Here is a 15,920-nt window from a genome sequence, read left to right on the forward strand (position 1 = left end):
GAGCCTACCATTTTAACCTATAATTCACTTCTCGATTTGTCTTGCAGAAGGCAAGGGATCATGCAGTTTTGTTCGAAAGTCCCCTACCCTATTGTGTTTGGCTCTAGGCCAGGGTGCCCGCCATTATAAACAAATGTTCCAATCTAAAATTTGACTAGCATTAGGCATAGTGGCCTGCTATTTGCATGGAAACTCACTAATTCTGTGTGACTGGCAATAAGCTTGCTGGCAGCAGTAAAAAGGGCCTGTCATTATAATGATAACTGCACAAGTCAATTTTGACGGTGGTAGGGAAGTTGACTGCTATAATAATAATAATAATAATAATAATAATAATAATAATAATAATAATAATAATAATAATAATAATAATAATCAAAACTCCTCAACTGTAATATGTCTGAAAGTAGGAAATGGGTCTGCCATTTTAACTAAAACTCCCCAAATCGACTGTGACCGCGCAGTAGGCAATGGGGCCTGCAATTATAACGTAAACTTGCCAACTCGATTGTGAATGGCAGTAGGCAAGTGAGCCTGCCGTTGTCATCACAACTCCGCAACCCTCACTTTACATTGGAAACAACGTATGGGGACCTCCCCATGCTATTTCTCGGATAAGGCTAATAGACATGAAATTTTAAAACAATCTCATTTACTGCACGCACAGTATTTACGTCGATATCCGTATACAATGTAGAATACCGTAGCGAAGCACGGGTATATTTGCTAGTAATAATAATAATAATAATAATAATAATAATAATAATGATAATGATAATGATAATGATAATAATAATAATAATATCCAAACGAATGGACGACACTAGATATACAAAAAATGCTTGGTATAATTAATTCAAAGAAGTTCAAAATAAGCTGGTTAGAGGAAATAAAGCAGGACTTAAAAGATATCAGAAGATATCATCAGGGATTGCAAGGCTTTTGGGAATCTGGTTGCAAAGCACACGTTCACGGAAAAGGCTAAAAGAACTGCAGGGAAACAATGGACGGAAGAACGCAAGAAACGGCATAGCGAGTTCATGAAGAGATTTTGGGAGAAAAAGAAAGGAAAACCATCATCAAGCTAACAAGTTCCAACGCGCTCTGTAAACGGACATAACAAAGAAAGAAAGAAGAATATATCCAAACTACCCCCATAACACCACAACCTTGAAGCGCCTTGGCTTACCAAGTGACCGCTGCTCAGCCCGAAGGCCTGCAGTTTACGAGGTGTCGTGTGGTCAGAACGAGGAATCCCCTCGGCTGTTATTCTTGGATTTCTAGACCGGGGCCGCTATCTCACCGTCAGATAGCTCCTCAATTGTAATCACGTAGGCTGAGTGGACCTCGAACCAGCCCTCAGATCCAGGTAAAAGTCCCTGACTTGTCCCGAAATCGAACCCTGGGCACCCGCGTAAGATGCAGGCACGCTACCTCTACACCACGGGGCCGGCTTTTATAGTAATAATGACTGAAGTGCTAGATAAAAGAAAACCCATTCACACAATTCAGTTACATGTGCACAGGAAAACTTTCAGGAAAACTTTCGGCAGGCACATTTTTCACGTACGACATGATATGAAAGGCGTCATTGTCACTTTTTACCCTCTTATGACTACATTGTTCTTCAAAACGGTTACTGTACCCCTGATGTCTCTTTTCTAAAATATTAAAATTGCGTTAATTTTATCTTAAATTGAGGAGATTACGATTGCCTTACCTGGTGCATATTCACCATGCTTCCAACTCTTTCTTCTACTTCTCCTTTCAGTAAATCCCAATGGATGGCTTACCGTAACCAAACGCAAAAGCAGTGAATTCCGTGCATGAGTTAACCTAATCAAAAGTTGTAAACTGAGATGAATCATTAGCACCACAAATGCTTGTGTATACAATAAAGGACACTTAGCTTGAATGATGAAAGATATTGTTAATTTCGTTCTATTAGGCCTGAAATCTATCTCAAGAACTAGACACAGGCAGCAATTGATTGCCACCCAGAGGAAAAACCGTGTAGTGACTCGGATATCACGCACCTGATTTAAAAACACAAGAAACACTACCCAAAATGTATATTACGAAGATGCAGATTTATGGAACCCTTTTTTAGGCATTCAGACCTTGTTCAGTATAGAGGAACTCTAGATGAAAAAATGGCCATGGAGACAGACATGCATAGTATATAAAATACAGCTTGAATACATGTAGGATGATATAGTTCTGTAGAGATGAAGAGGATAACACGAAATAGGGAAATAGAGAGCTGCATCACATCGATCTATTGATTGATGACGCAACATTATTATTGCTTTTGTACTCGACAACAGCTGTATAACTTTTACTTTCTTACTCACTCCCACATCCATAAGATTTATGATCAAGTGTGGCCATCAGGTAGAAAATAGCCTCTGCTAGGTATCATAGTGACATTAACCTGGACGGTTTTCACTATCATATTATCATTCCTTTCTTGGGGTAAGCATAGAACTTTGGCACAATTTTGAGACTAGGATTTAAGTTTGAAAGCCGGTAGTACGTCCTGCACAATGATCCTGGTGTTCACTCGGCCTTCACGTAAAATACGTACCAGGCAATTTCTTGTGGACAAAGACGGTTGGGCATAGAGCTACTACACTAACCCACGTAGTGCCTGGATTACCTTGAACATCTCCAAGGGCCTTCAGAGTATGTACAGAGATGACTGGCTGACGTATTATTTAGTAATAATGTAGGTAGGTGTCAAATCTCAAGAATATCCCTTAAGTAATTATAGAGAGACGTTGCATATTTTCTCACACGTGTCTCTCTGTGTCTCTCTCTCTCTCTCACCCTATTTACTCATTTATTTATTTATTTATTTATTTATTTATTTATTTATTTATTTATTTATTTATTTATTTATTTATTTATTTATTTATTTATTTATTTATTTACATAAAATCCATCACGCCTTCTGTCAACTTGTGAGTCTGTACGAAGAATTTTATACCAACTCCCCGATGAGCTAGGAAGTTCAAACTATAAATGCGTACTGCTTTCAGATTGTGTATTGCTCGAACATAATAAAAATGCCTAAAATATGACGTAAACTCCTGAAATAAGAAAAAGTTTCTCTTATAGCTCTGTCTGACATTTCCTGCTCGCTCTTACACGAAAGCACATTGCTTGCCCTTTTGCGTATTCCCTGAAGATACAGTTTGTGTGAGCTCTCTTCTCTGCCAGGAAGCCCTGAATATGACTCTTTACTACATACAGAATTGAAGATTGACGCTTTGAGGTATCCATTCTCTTACCTACACTCTTTCTAAGAGCTTTGAAACCATTTATTCCTAAAAACACTTAGTCCTGTCGTAGTCTGATTTGCAGCCAGGTACTGTATGAAACTCCTTGAATATCCCTAAATCTCCGAAGTGAAGTAAGTATAAGAGCGTGTCTCGCCCGTTTATGTTAGTTACTTGTCGGTTCTGTTCGCTACAATGTTGCGTTGAGGACTTTTTACTTACGCCTTTTCACTGCCGTCGTTGCTAATTTGTTCGACTGTTCTCCTTCCCTATTTACCACATTTTGGTGACGGAACATCCATTAATTATCTTTCATGTTCCTTGCTTTGTTGTCTTGAAGCTTCTGAACGTTCCTTCTCCTCGGTAAAAAAAGTTATTTCTCTTCATTTCAAAGAGTTCTTGTCTCACGCTCCTTAGACACACTTCAATTAATGATTGATCACGTCTTCACGGAATGTTCTTATAGTTTAAACCTAATGATGGACGTAATTACCTAATTAGTCTTTTGATCTACCGTAATTCACCAACCCATTCTGGATTTTCCGAGCTTATTCCGTGACTAATGTTATTTTCTGGAAGAAACACGATAGTTTTTTCCGCATTGGTGTTTTCAAATTATAGTTAGACGCAAACAGAAAACTAATATTCCTGAGTAAGGTATGCATGTTTATCCATCTTCTGCAATTGCACTAGTCACAAAATTAAATGTCAATAATTAGAGAAAATTACGTTGGAACTCTTAATTCCATTTACTTTTGCCGTTTCTCCTCGACCTTTCTCGATCTACTCTAATTCTTGTTCGAGATTGACAGTATTGGGTTTGCGAGGCCTAAGGAGTCATTTCGTTTCACACCCTTTGTGGCCCTTCCCATTTCTTAACGATACCATTGTTCTTCGGAGGATCGGGTTACATTTAGCGTCGGATTAACGTTATAATAATAATAATTTCTTGTAGCTATTTATAGCCGAGTGCAGCCCTTGGAAGGCACACCCTCTGATGAGGGGGGGGGGGCGGCATCTACCATGTGCAGGTGACTGCGTGTTATTGTGGTGGAGGATAGTGTTACGTGTGGTATGTGAGTTGCAGAGATGTTGGGGATAGCACAAACACTCAGCCCCCGAGCCACTGGAATTAACCACCCTAGATTAAAATCCCCGACGCGGCCGGGAATTGAACCCAGGACCGTCTGAACCGAAGGCCAGTACGCTGAGCATTCAGCCAGCGAGACGGATGGATTAACGTCAGGAGGACATGATTGCCAATGTGTTCTGCTCCTTAAAACAATAAACACTACCAATTTTCACCACCACCATATCAGGACCCAGAAGTTTTGCTGTTGCCAAGCATGACGGCCCTTTTGAAATTTGAATTGATGTAGCGCTCTGTTCTAACATGTGCTGTACCTAGAGAGAACGGGTACGCTGTCAATCTACTCATATGACTAAGGATGCAATTCCTAGAACATATTAGTTATGTTTCGCTCATCCTAATTTAGTGGAAATTAAGATTGCATCCGTTGAAACTAATTTTATAACGTAATTTTATGTATAATTCTGTGGTATGTATTGACTAAAGCCTTGCATAATTCTTCATATTAGGCATTACTGACGTCGGATTGAGATATACCTGTATTTAGGGAGCAGGAATTAATTTATTAATATTCAATAACAGTAAACAGCAATCACAAGCAATCAGCATGCACAATGCTTGACTAAAATTGATTTTTTTAATGAGGTATGAGATTGGAACTTTCCAGCCTGGCTCAAGTAGAAATTGTACCTCTTTCTATTACACATAGTCCTCAGAGTATGAGTCCGCAGAAACCATCCATGTTATCCTCTATCATAAAAGACGACTAAGAGGTACAAATATCCATAGGTTCTGACTTTCGGGGGTGTTCGACTGGAAAAATGAAAGGTATCGACACACAAGGTGTTGGAGTATCATTTGCGGAATCACAATCATAAATTACAAAGTTTAACAAAAACAATTATTAATAATTTACAAAGAATTTATGTTAATTTTAAAATGATACTAAAATTTAGAGTTGTATTTGCTTTAAATTTGTTTCAAAGAAGAAAATACTCGATGAAAAGAGGAGGAGAGTTAGACTATGCAAGGTAAAGTTGATACAATGATGTTTGTAAAACAAAGTACACTGCTGTTTGTAGAAAGTGAAACACCAAGACCGAGAGCTGTGATCACAATGCAATTTATTCCACATATTACGGACACAAGAAGTCAGGAATGATTACAATTACAGAACTGTGCATTCACGGTGACCGTGGAAATTCAGTATGGCGTAGCACCACCACGCGCTGCAATCAGAGCCGCTAGACGTCGTGGCATGAAATCAAAGAGCGCCTGAATATACTGCTGGGGAATACTCTGCCACGCGGTTTTTAGGCGCGTCCATAAGTCATCAACAGGGGCTGCAGGAGGACCTGAACGAACAAGGTGCCGACCGACCATATCCCAGACATGTTCATTGGGTGACATATTTATTTATTTATTTACTGCGCACTACAGGATTTCTAATCCCAATTACAGTGGCAAATGTTTACACTTTTTTGTTTCAGTCAGTCTAATATCATAATATCTCAAACTATTCTAATAATATATTTACGTTGAGAAATAAATAATATTACATATCTAATCCTTGCAAGAAACAAGTATATAAAAACATATTTTCATATCTAAACTAGTCCAATAACCTAATACCTAAACTGTTCTAATATTATATTTACAACAATTATAATTACATTTGTGGGATAGGGCTTAATGTAGAATGTTTATAATACATTTTTGGTTCAGCATTACAGAGTTTTCACGGAGATGGTGAATTGTAGTAGAAACCGGCCTAGAGGTACACAGAAGTCTAAAGAATTATTTTTCTGAACTGCACTGTTATAGACATTGCATAGCCTGTAGAGTGGGGAATTTTTGTGAGCGGTTGTTCTGACTTTTTTATTATGAAAAGTTACATTTGTCCTCGCATTAAAGCGGGGCACGTGGAAGTTTAAGAGGCATAAAAAGTCAGGGTTGTCAATAATAGAGTTAACAGTTTTGTACAGAAACTTCATGTCATCCTTTTGTCTCCTCAGTTCCAAGCTTTCTATTTCAAAATTTAGGAGAAGTTCGTTGTATGCTATGCGTGGATAATTACCAGTTTTTTTGAAATGTAAGTATTTTAAATATCTCTTTTAGATTTTTTCGATCTGTGCAATATATATTTTGTTTGCTGGATTCCATATAACGCTTGCGTATTCTACTTTGGGCCTGACGAGAGAGCTGTAGAGGTGTATACAGGTTTTTAGGAGTTTAAAGGGTTTGACATTCCTCATCACAAATCCTAATGTCCTGTATGACTCAGCAACTACCTTCTGTATATGTGGAGTGAAGGTGAGTTCTCGGTCTAATAATATCCCGAGGTCTTTAACCTCATTTACTGGTTTCAGGTCATCGTAACCTAGTTTATAGTTAAAGGAAATACGCGTTTTATTTCGAGTGAACGACATGGATACACATTTCTCTACATTTAGATATAGTTGATTTTCAGCCGTCCATTGCAGTAAGTTACTTAAGTCAGCTTGGAGAAGTTCGCAGTCGTTAATGGTGACAATCGATTTGAATACTTTAAAGTCATCGGCGAATAAAAGGGAGTCCGAGAATTTTATTCGTTGAGGCAAGTCATTGATTAGCATCAGGAACATCCACGGCCCAAGATTAGAGCCCTGGATTATACCTGAATTTACAGGGTATTCTCTGGACGAGTTTCTTTTATACATTACATACTGCTTTCTATCTCTTAGGTAGGAGCTGAAAAGACATAGCAGTGGGTAAGAAAATCCAAGCATATTTAATTTTTTTAGGAGAATGTCATGGTCAATTTTGTCAAAGGCCTTTTCGAAGTCAGTAAATATTGCATCTATCTGGCCACCTCTATCAAGTTCTGAGGATATTGATTGTGTAAAATTTATGAGATTTGTTACTGTGGATCGTCTTGAAATAAATCCATGTTGCTGTTCTGATATTAAAGGTCTTGTATAGACCTTGGCTATAGCTGAAATAATTGATATTGGTCTGTAGTTTTTTATTAACATTGGATTACCCGATTTAAACACAGGGCATACTCGGGACAGTTTCCATACTGTGGGAAATACAGATGTTTTCAGAATTAAGTTATAGATGAAGAGGAGAGGATATTTCAGTACATCTTTGCAACCTTTTATAACATACGGTGGTATCTGATCTGGTCCCGCGGAAGACTTTGGCTTGAGCTTTTTTAACGCTAGTTCAACATCCTCTACAGTAATGCTATCAATGTGGATATTGTCAATGGTTCCTGATGAAACGTTTGGAATGTTATACTGAGCTCTACCTTGGGAATATACGGACTGAAAGTACGTTGCAAACCCTTCCGTAATGTTCCTGTCATTCTCTAATACTTTAGAGTCGTATTCATAGGTATTGGGATTATTGTTGTTTTTTCTTTTATTTTTTACCCACGTCCAAAAGGTTTTGGTGTTATCAGTGATATCCTGCTCTACAGTTTTTACATAATTGTTATATGAGGATTTAATTGCAGACTTAGTTTCGGACCTTAATGTTTTAAATTGCCTATTGTAATATTCTGAAAGGTGCTTCCGTTTTCGGTAGTATTCTTTTTCTTTCAGTTTTTGTTTTATGATCTCTGTGAACCAAATTGGGTATGTCCTGGCCTTCCACGAGCCGCTTTTAGGAACAGTCCCATTTAACACTGCGTAAATTTTAGAATAAAGGCAGGCTACTGCTTTGTCTACATCAGTGCATTCGTAAAGGTCTTCCCAAGTAAGATCTCTTAGTCCTGTGAACAAGTGTTCAAATTTAGATTTTTTGAAATTATAAGTACTGTGAGCTTCTCTTTTGCAGTTTCCACGGTTTGAAGTGATATGTACTTCTATTTCTAGGGCGGGGTGATGGGAGTCCTCAGGTAGCAGCGGATCAGTGTTCTTTTTACAGGTGACATTCGTTATTGTCTGACTGGCGAAAACTAAATCCAAAGTTTTACCGTTACTATTGGGAACAGAATTATAGGAATTCAAGTCGTGTAAACTGAGGAAGTTTTTTAGTTCTTGGGTTTGTCTCGTTAAATTTAAGTCAGTGTTTTCATTAATTACTGTTGGCATGTTAAAGTCTCCAGTAATGATTACATTACTATCCATTATTTCATAGTGAGATTCCATCCACCTAAATACCTCACAATGTACCTCTAGTTTTGCGCTTGGAGGTACGTACACGTTAATTAGATACCAGACCTTTCCCCGGATATTCACCTTCAGAAATAACCCCTCGAAGTGTTCCGTTGTTTGTTCGACCTTGTGGACAGCTAATCCGCTTCTAACTGCTATGACTACCCCACCTCCTCGCCCCGTAGAGCCCCTTACTCTGTCAGCACGGTATACTTCGTACTTATTACAACAGACCTCGCTATCATAGACACTAGCATCTAGCCACGATTCAGTGAGCATTATAACATCGAAATTATTATTAAGAATATTTACATTTAAGTCATCTAGTTTAGTCTTAAGACCACGTACATTCTGGTAATAAATGGAAAGCCTACTCTTCACCATTGCAATTACAATTTAGATAGGTCATCCTGGTTATTGATAACAATGACTCCAGACCCTTGGGTCTTGCGTATTTTAATTATACCATTCCTTACCCAAATGTAAGCGTAATTCTTCTCTCTCCGGACTGCACGGGCCTGGGCCAACAACTTCTTCTTCTGAGGGGACAGACTCTCGTTTACATATATGATGTTGTCGCCAGGAAATCCTAGTTGTTTGTTGGAGAGATTTCGCTTCACTCACCTCCGCTCCATGAAGTGGTCCTTGTCCGTTCTTCTTACAAATTTTACTATGATCCCGCAGTGTTTCTGGTTTGGTGCCTTAGGGAGTCGATGGCAAGCACCCACCATTTCCTCTTTAAGTTCTATGTCCAACGCACGTCCAACTTTCTTTACCGTGTCTAGAACAAATTCATTCGGTATATCCGGAATCCCATGTATTTCGATGGTATTCATTCTCGTATACTGTTCAGCTTCCCCCACACGGATTTTTAAGGATTTTACTTTATCCTTCAGAAGATGATTTTCCTGGGTGAGGTTTTCTATATCTTGAAAACACTGTTCCATATCTTTTTGTTGTTTGGAAATCAGAAGTACAGTATCATCTAATTTCTTGTGACACAGTTCAAGGGAATTACCTAAGTCTGTCTCTCGAGTCTTCTGGTCTTCCTTCATTTGCCTCATTTCTTCAGTTAACTCTTTCAATAATTCGTAAATGCTGTCTAAAGAGGGGGCGTTCGTGGTAGTCAATGATGTTGATTTCCTCGCACTGTTTTTTGCTTCATGTCTTGTACACTTATCGCAAGTCCACTCCGTGTATCTGTTTACACTGTTCGTACACTTCTTGTGGTACCACTTTTTACATGCCACGCACTGTACCTTGGGAGCCCTACCCAAGTCAACCGCACATTCTTCGCAGGCGCTCATTTCGCTGAGTTGTTTACGTGCTCCTTATTTCTCAAATTACTCGGGTTTATTGGTTAATCAGAATATTGTCACTTTGGTAGTAGTTGTGAAATACCGCACACTATTATCACACCACAGATACACTCGCAAGTCCCGATCTGACACTAGTTAATACACACTTTGCAGGAGCTCGTTATTCTCGTGATCTTCACTCAGCCGCCATTTTAATCCGGTGAACGGGCAGGCCAGGGAAGCAGTGGTATCCGTCGTTCTTCGAAGAAGGCTTGCACATTCCTCGCCACACGCGGTTGGGCATTGTCCTGTTGGAATATGGCGTATGGAACGACTTGCAGGAGGGGCAGTCCCTCGGGCTGTAAAACCTCCCTGATGTAGCGGTAACTGTTCAGATTGCCCTCAAGACGTAGGAGGCGCGGTCACATGTTACAGACAATTGCGCCCCAAACTATCACACTTGGCGTTTGTCCGCTGTTCCGCTCAACAGTACAGTCTGCCCGACGGCGTTCACCACGGTGGCGTCTAATGCGTATGCGACCATCACTGTAGGAAACGTTGAAGCGGGACTCGTCCGAAAACACTACATTTTGCCACTCAGCATGCCAGTGTAGGTGTTCACGTGCCCATTGCAGTCTGCGGCGTTGGTGGTTGCTGGTCAATGGAAGTCGGCGCAATGGCATGCGTGCCACCAGTCCGGCCCTCAGAAGACGGCGTCGAACCGTCGGTGCAGTTATTTCCACACCCGTTGCAGTGCTCCAACGTCGAGCCAACACCGTGGACGAAGCTGTTCTGTCCGTTACGGCCAAGCGGAAAAGATGGCGGTCATCTCGCCCTGTGGTCACACTGTGTTGTCCAGTACACTGTTGGCGCTGTATACGGCCCTCTTCTCTCCACTGGTTCCATATACGCCTCACTGTTGAAGCAGCGTACCCTGTACGAGCCGCAATGTCATGGAACGACAGACCCATCTCCCAGAGTCCTATCATTCTGCCCTGTTCGAACGCACTCACATGCTGATATTCCCTCCTGTGATGTCGGCGAGGCATAGTGGCACTTAGGTACAAGTTTCCACTTCGTATGACGGCTCCGCCCTAACTGAGCGTTGCGTAACACTGCCCTGGCGGGTCACACACAAAAGGGCACTGCTGGGCCTACGTGCACGCCATCTTTCTACAATTTAAAACACATTATAGTTCCACTGTTCTACACGTCCTCTGAGTTTGGAGTGTTTTAATTTGTACAAACAGCAGTGTAGTTAGCAGGAAAACAGGTGAAATACACCGAAATGCTCGACGATGCCGAAATATAAGTATTATATGCCAGAAGAGTGAATCTTAATGAGGCTCATGATAGTTCAAGTTTCATTATGATACAGGTTCTCCACCAATCAGAATTCAGACTTTCATTATGATACCAAGTAGTTAAGGATAGCAAAATCAATCATGTCGGACACACATATTAACATCAATGCACCTTTTGCTCCCAATATTCCACAACCACGCGGCACATTTCCGCGAATTCACTTCACCAACTGCACAATAAACCATTTTTATTTGAAATAAAGCTCGGATATAATAAACTTCTATGAAAGCTTTGAAAACATGTGACATTGTGAAGGTCTCTGATCCAGTCACGGAAAATCAATAACCCAGCGCATGCGCTCTGTGCCTGTTCAGTAAACTCAACTATCAAGCGACATCTCGACAGATATTTATGAATATATATAAAAATAGAGCTATAATTATCGTCGAGCATAAAGAGTGGTATGCAACTCGCCTATAATAGTAATTAAGACACTTGTATGGAAATTATAAAACTCGCCTCACTCTTTTCCTAAATACAGTATATTCGTGTCTAAATTATGGCCATTATAGGCTTGTTGCGTAATGACTATTAAGATTGTATTAAGAAAACTGACACACATGTTATTTCACGAAAGAAAAGGTTAACTTGAAAAAGACGTAAAGTACCTCATTAGTAAGTTTCAACATTATGAAATGGCGAAGAATCGTTCACCATAAATAAAGTAGATGCGAGCTGGAAAGCACAGTTCAATAGTCGGCGAAATATAGGGGGAAAATTTTACGTGGGACGTCCAGACAAGCAGGCTTTGATGAATTGTTTGTTGAGAAATTCATTGTAGATAGGTCGTTCGAAAAATAGTTTCACTTAAGTTAGAGAAAGCATTCAAACGTTCCAGTGATTACCGCCTTATTTTTTCAAAAGCTAAAGAGCGCCAGCAAAGTTGTGTAAATTTTGATGTATAATTTTACATGATGTTCTAGAGATCAGAGTTCGAGCATTGGAGACAGGACCGCAGATACGGTGTCCTTAAGGGATCATCTGGCTGATGGCTGGTTAAAATATCCTTAGCTGCACCAAGCAGCCAAAAGCTGAGCGTTGTTCAGGAACTGAGCGCTGACAATATGGCGAGACAGGTTTATGTACTGTACGGCAGTAGGTGTGGCTATAGTAAGCGAACACAGTTGTCGTGAACTAGTCGCGAATTAATAACAATAAAACTTACAGTTTTAGCCGTGTGGTTAGGGGCACGCAGCTGCGAGCTCACATCTGGGATATAGTGAGTTCGAATCCCACTGTCGGCAACCCTAAAGATGGTTTTTCGTGGTTTCCCCATTTTCACACCAGGCAAATGCTGGGACTGTACCTTAATTAAGGCCACGGCCGCTTCCTTCCCATTCCTAGGCCTTTCCTATCCCATCGTCGCCATAAGACCTATCTGTGTCGTGCGACGTTAAGGAAAATAGCGAAAATAAGCATTATAATAAAAGAACAGTGTTCAAGAATATTTACATTTTGATGGGAGAATACGAAGATAAAATAAAGCTGAATATACCAAGCAAAACGTCACGCAAAACGTCATAGGAATACGTACTGATCTACCAGTAAGATTCAAACTAATCGAACCTTCCGGAAAGGAGAGGTCCTAAGAGGGAATAGGCATTAGTATAACGTCGAACGGTCTAAAGTAGCCATCCGTACATGAAACAGAAATGTTAACACGAAAAGATTAGATTTAACAGTAAAATGCAACAAATTTAATGTATGACGAAATTTATACCGGTACTATACATCTAAGAAAGGAATCATAATTTATTGTACGTTTAAATATCAGGGTACATCAGCGGATCAGAGCAATACTATTGTAAGTAGGATTTATCGCATCTTGCATTAAAGCAAATTAAATATCTGTGTATGCTAGAAATCACCATGGAAATGTATGGTAATTAGCATGGATTACAGTCAACCACAATTCTCCGTGGTAGTTTCTGGCATGCAGGACAACTTTTAATTTGATTTAATATAAGATGTTAAAATTGCTAGTTGCAATAATATTACTCTGAACCGTCAACATAACTAATTTATATTCGTGCAGTCATTAAACTTACATTATGCCACTTATTCTGGAACTTAATTATTCCGCGATAAGTGCAAACCAGGGATAATTCATATTCTAACTGGTTTCTCACCAAGGCGGCCGTGGTTCGAATCATGGCCAAACCATGTGAGATTTATGAAGTAAACGGAACAGTTTGTGGTTCGAATTCCGCATAAAACTGGAGGTCTCGCGGCTATGTTTAAGATATCCAAGTTAATGTGAAAGTACAATATTGCATGGCGTTGAGTTGTTCAGACGGTTTAGGCGCTGGAATTCTGACCCCAACTTGGCAGGTTCGATCCTTGCTCAGCCCGGAGGTATTTGAAGGCTCTCAAATAGATTTACTGGCACACAAAAGAACTACTGCAGAACTCAATTCTGGCAACTTGGCGTCTCCGTAAACCGAAAAAGTAGTTAGTGGGACGTAAAACAAATGAAATTATTATTATTATTATTATTATTATTATTATTATTATTATTATTATTATTATTATTATTATTATTGTACCGGGAGGTACACCCCAAAGGCGCACATTCAAATTCAGTGCCTAAAAGAACTCCTCTATTGGTGAAGTCGAAACTACACCAACTTAGAAATGTACTCAGAAGATGTCACCACAGAAATATGATGGAATTTTGTTATTATGAAGTTTCCTAAACTGACTGAATTTCTACTAGTTTTGTTTGCTATGCATCAAGAAGTTTGGACATTCTTCTACAGATGGCACTACTAAAAACTATCATGCACCCTGGTGAGAGTTGGAAGAAGTTAAGAAGTTATAATTTAAAGAAATTTTGCATTTCTAGGTTTTTGTAACTGAATGATGTACATTTATTTTTGGGTTGGCAATATTTCCTGTTTCTCTCCGCCAGTTTTGAATCTAGTCAATCCCTAATATCTGTATTTAATTTTGAATCTATCACAGGCTTTTTGTTCGATTCTAAGTGTCACTTTTTAATTTATACAATAAAATTAAGAGGGTGTGGCTAGTTTAATCTTGAATGATTTCGAACCTTCCTTGAGGGTTTATAAACTGCGGCTTTTCTCGTTTCTTTGCCAATTGATCGTCATCCTAGTGAGTATGAGTGTCAAAGCAGGAGGTGGGCGGCCCCTTTCATCGGTCAACAGAACATCTATCAGGTAATGGCCACATAACTTCTTTCTTTCTTGCTACCTCCGCAGTTTAACCCGAGGGAAAGGTCCGACTCTTTAGTTATGTAGCCAGATTTTCTAAAATGTAACTTCTTCCGGCTAATATAAAAACTTCATAAAATCTTTAACTGTAAATCGGGGATAGAGAGTGAATTACCCTCTCGAGCTCCCCTTCACCTTGGTTTGAGGTGTCTACGTTTTTATGACTGTTTGTATTCTGTAATATGGTAAAGTAATTTCTATACGAGTCACCTGCGTAGTTTGGGAATAGCCCCTGTTTCATCGGCCTAGAGCCCCTTAGTTGGTTTTAGTGTTCGTATCTAGGAGTGCAAGTATACGCCTCCATTCAGTTTGTGTTTCGGGCCATTTACTTAACCTGTTCTTTTCCGCAAAGTCCCTGTAGGTTGGGTACACGATGCTCCTGTTTCACATTGTGAGTTGGGCCATGGAAAGCCAGAGAGTGTACGATTTTTGATATTGCCTCGAGGAGGCTGAAAGGAAATGGAGAGCCGGTTAGTTCTTTCTCAAATTTTGTAATTGTAAAGTGTGCCTCTGGGAGGCTAGATATTGCAAATTTAAGAGCAATTGCTCTTTGAATTAGGGGATTTCCGCCCTTTACTAGAGTTGTCCCTTTTTGAATTGTAAATTTGAGCTGGGAGCTCAAGAATTGTAAAGCGAGGGGCTTGAAGCCAAGGACCTGTCGAATTCACTAATATTGTATTTTCCTTGACTTGTTCCAAAATTGCTAATTGTACCTGTTATATTGTAATTTGTTGATTTTTGAAATTCTAAAGAAATATAACCTTTGTTAAAATTTTAAATTAATTTTGAGACTGTGATTAGACCCATTCAAGCCCGCACCTTCTTTAACCTCTTTCTGCTCCACGGGTATCCTCGTAATAATAATAATAATAATAATAATAATAATAATAATAATAATAATAATAATAATAATAATAATAATAATTATAATAATAATAATAATAATAATAATAATTATAATTATAATAATAATAATAATAATAATAATAATAATAATAATTATTATTATTATTATTATTATTATTATTATTATTATTATTATTATCTACAATCTTGCTTGCTTTTCTCCTAACCAACTTCCTATTGTCAATGCTCCTGTTTTGTTGTGACCCCTGCTTTCTGTATAGACTACATCCACGGTATCATGCCTGTTATAAAACGTGACTGGGTGGGATGAATAGCCAATAACATTTTACTTGGGAGCGTGGGTTTATGTCCGAGGGTTTGCTTAGAAAGTCTGACATTGCTGATCCTTACATAGGTCAGGCGCCGCACTTTTTTTTTTCCTATCCGTCCTCCTTTTGTAATCTATTGACGTGTCCTTACCGAAATGGTATCAGACTTAGGAAATGTAAAGATATAGGGACTGTAATATCTTCACTTTTTATGGCTAGTTACTCCATTAGTTGAAGGGTCAGATCTCTGCCTCTATTACCTGTGATTATATTTAACAGAAGATGATTATCATCTTGTATTTCCCCTTGAATATGTAGTCAAAGCCAAACTTCTAC

The 15,920-nt window shown here is 39.1% G+C and overlaps 1 protein-coding gene across 1 annotated transcript in view; it reads left to right on the forward strand.

Annotated features, from left to right (window-relative positions):
* The window catches only part of LOC136874445 (fat-like cadherin-related tumor suppressor homolog), a 108,233-nt gene extending 99,946 nt beyond the window's left edge, over positions 1 to 8,287 (forward strand). Inside the window, exon 2 of the mRNA XM_068227804.1 lies at positions 8,232 to 8,287. Within this exon, the coding sequence (XP_068083905.1) occupies positions 8,232 to 8,287 (56 nt within the window). The remainder of the gene's footprint in view (positions 1 to 8,231) is intronic.
* The last annotated feature ends 7,633 nt before the right edge of the window (positions 8,288 to 15,920 follow it).

The sequence above is a fragment of the Anabrus simplex genome, chromosome 5 (assembly GCF_040414725.1).
Source record: "Anabrus simplex isolate iqAnaSimp1 chromosome 5, ASM4041472v1, whole genome shotgun sequence".
Classification (NCBI taxonomy): Eukaryota; Metazoa; Arthropoda; class Insecta; order Orthoptera; family Tettigoniidae; genus Anabrus; species Anabrus simplex.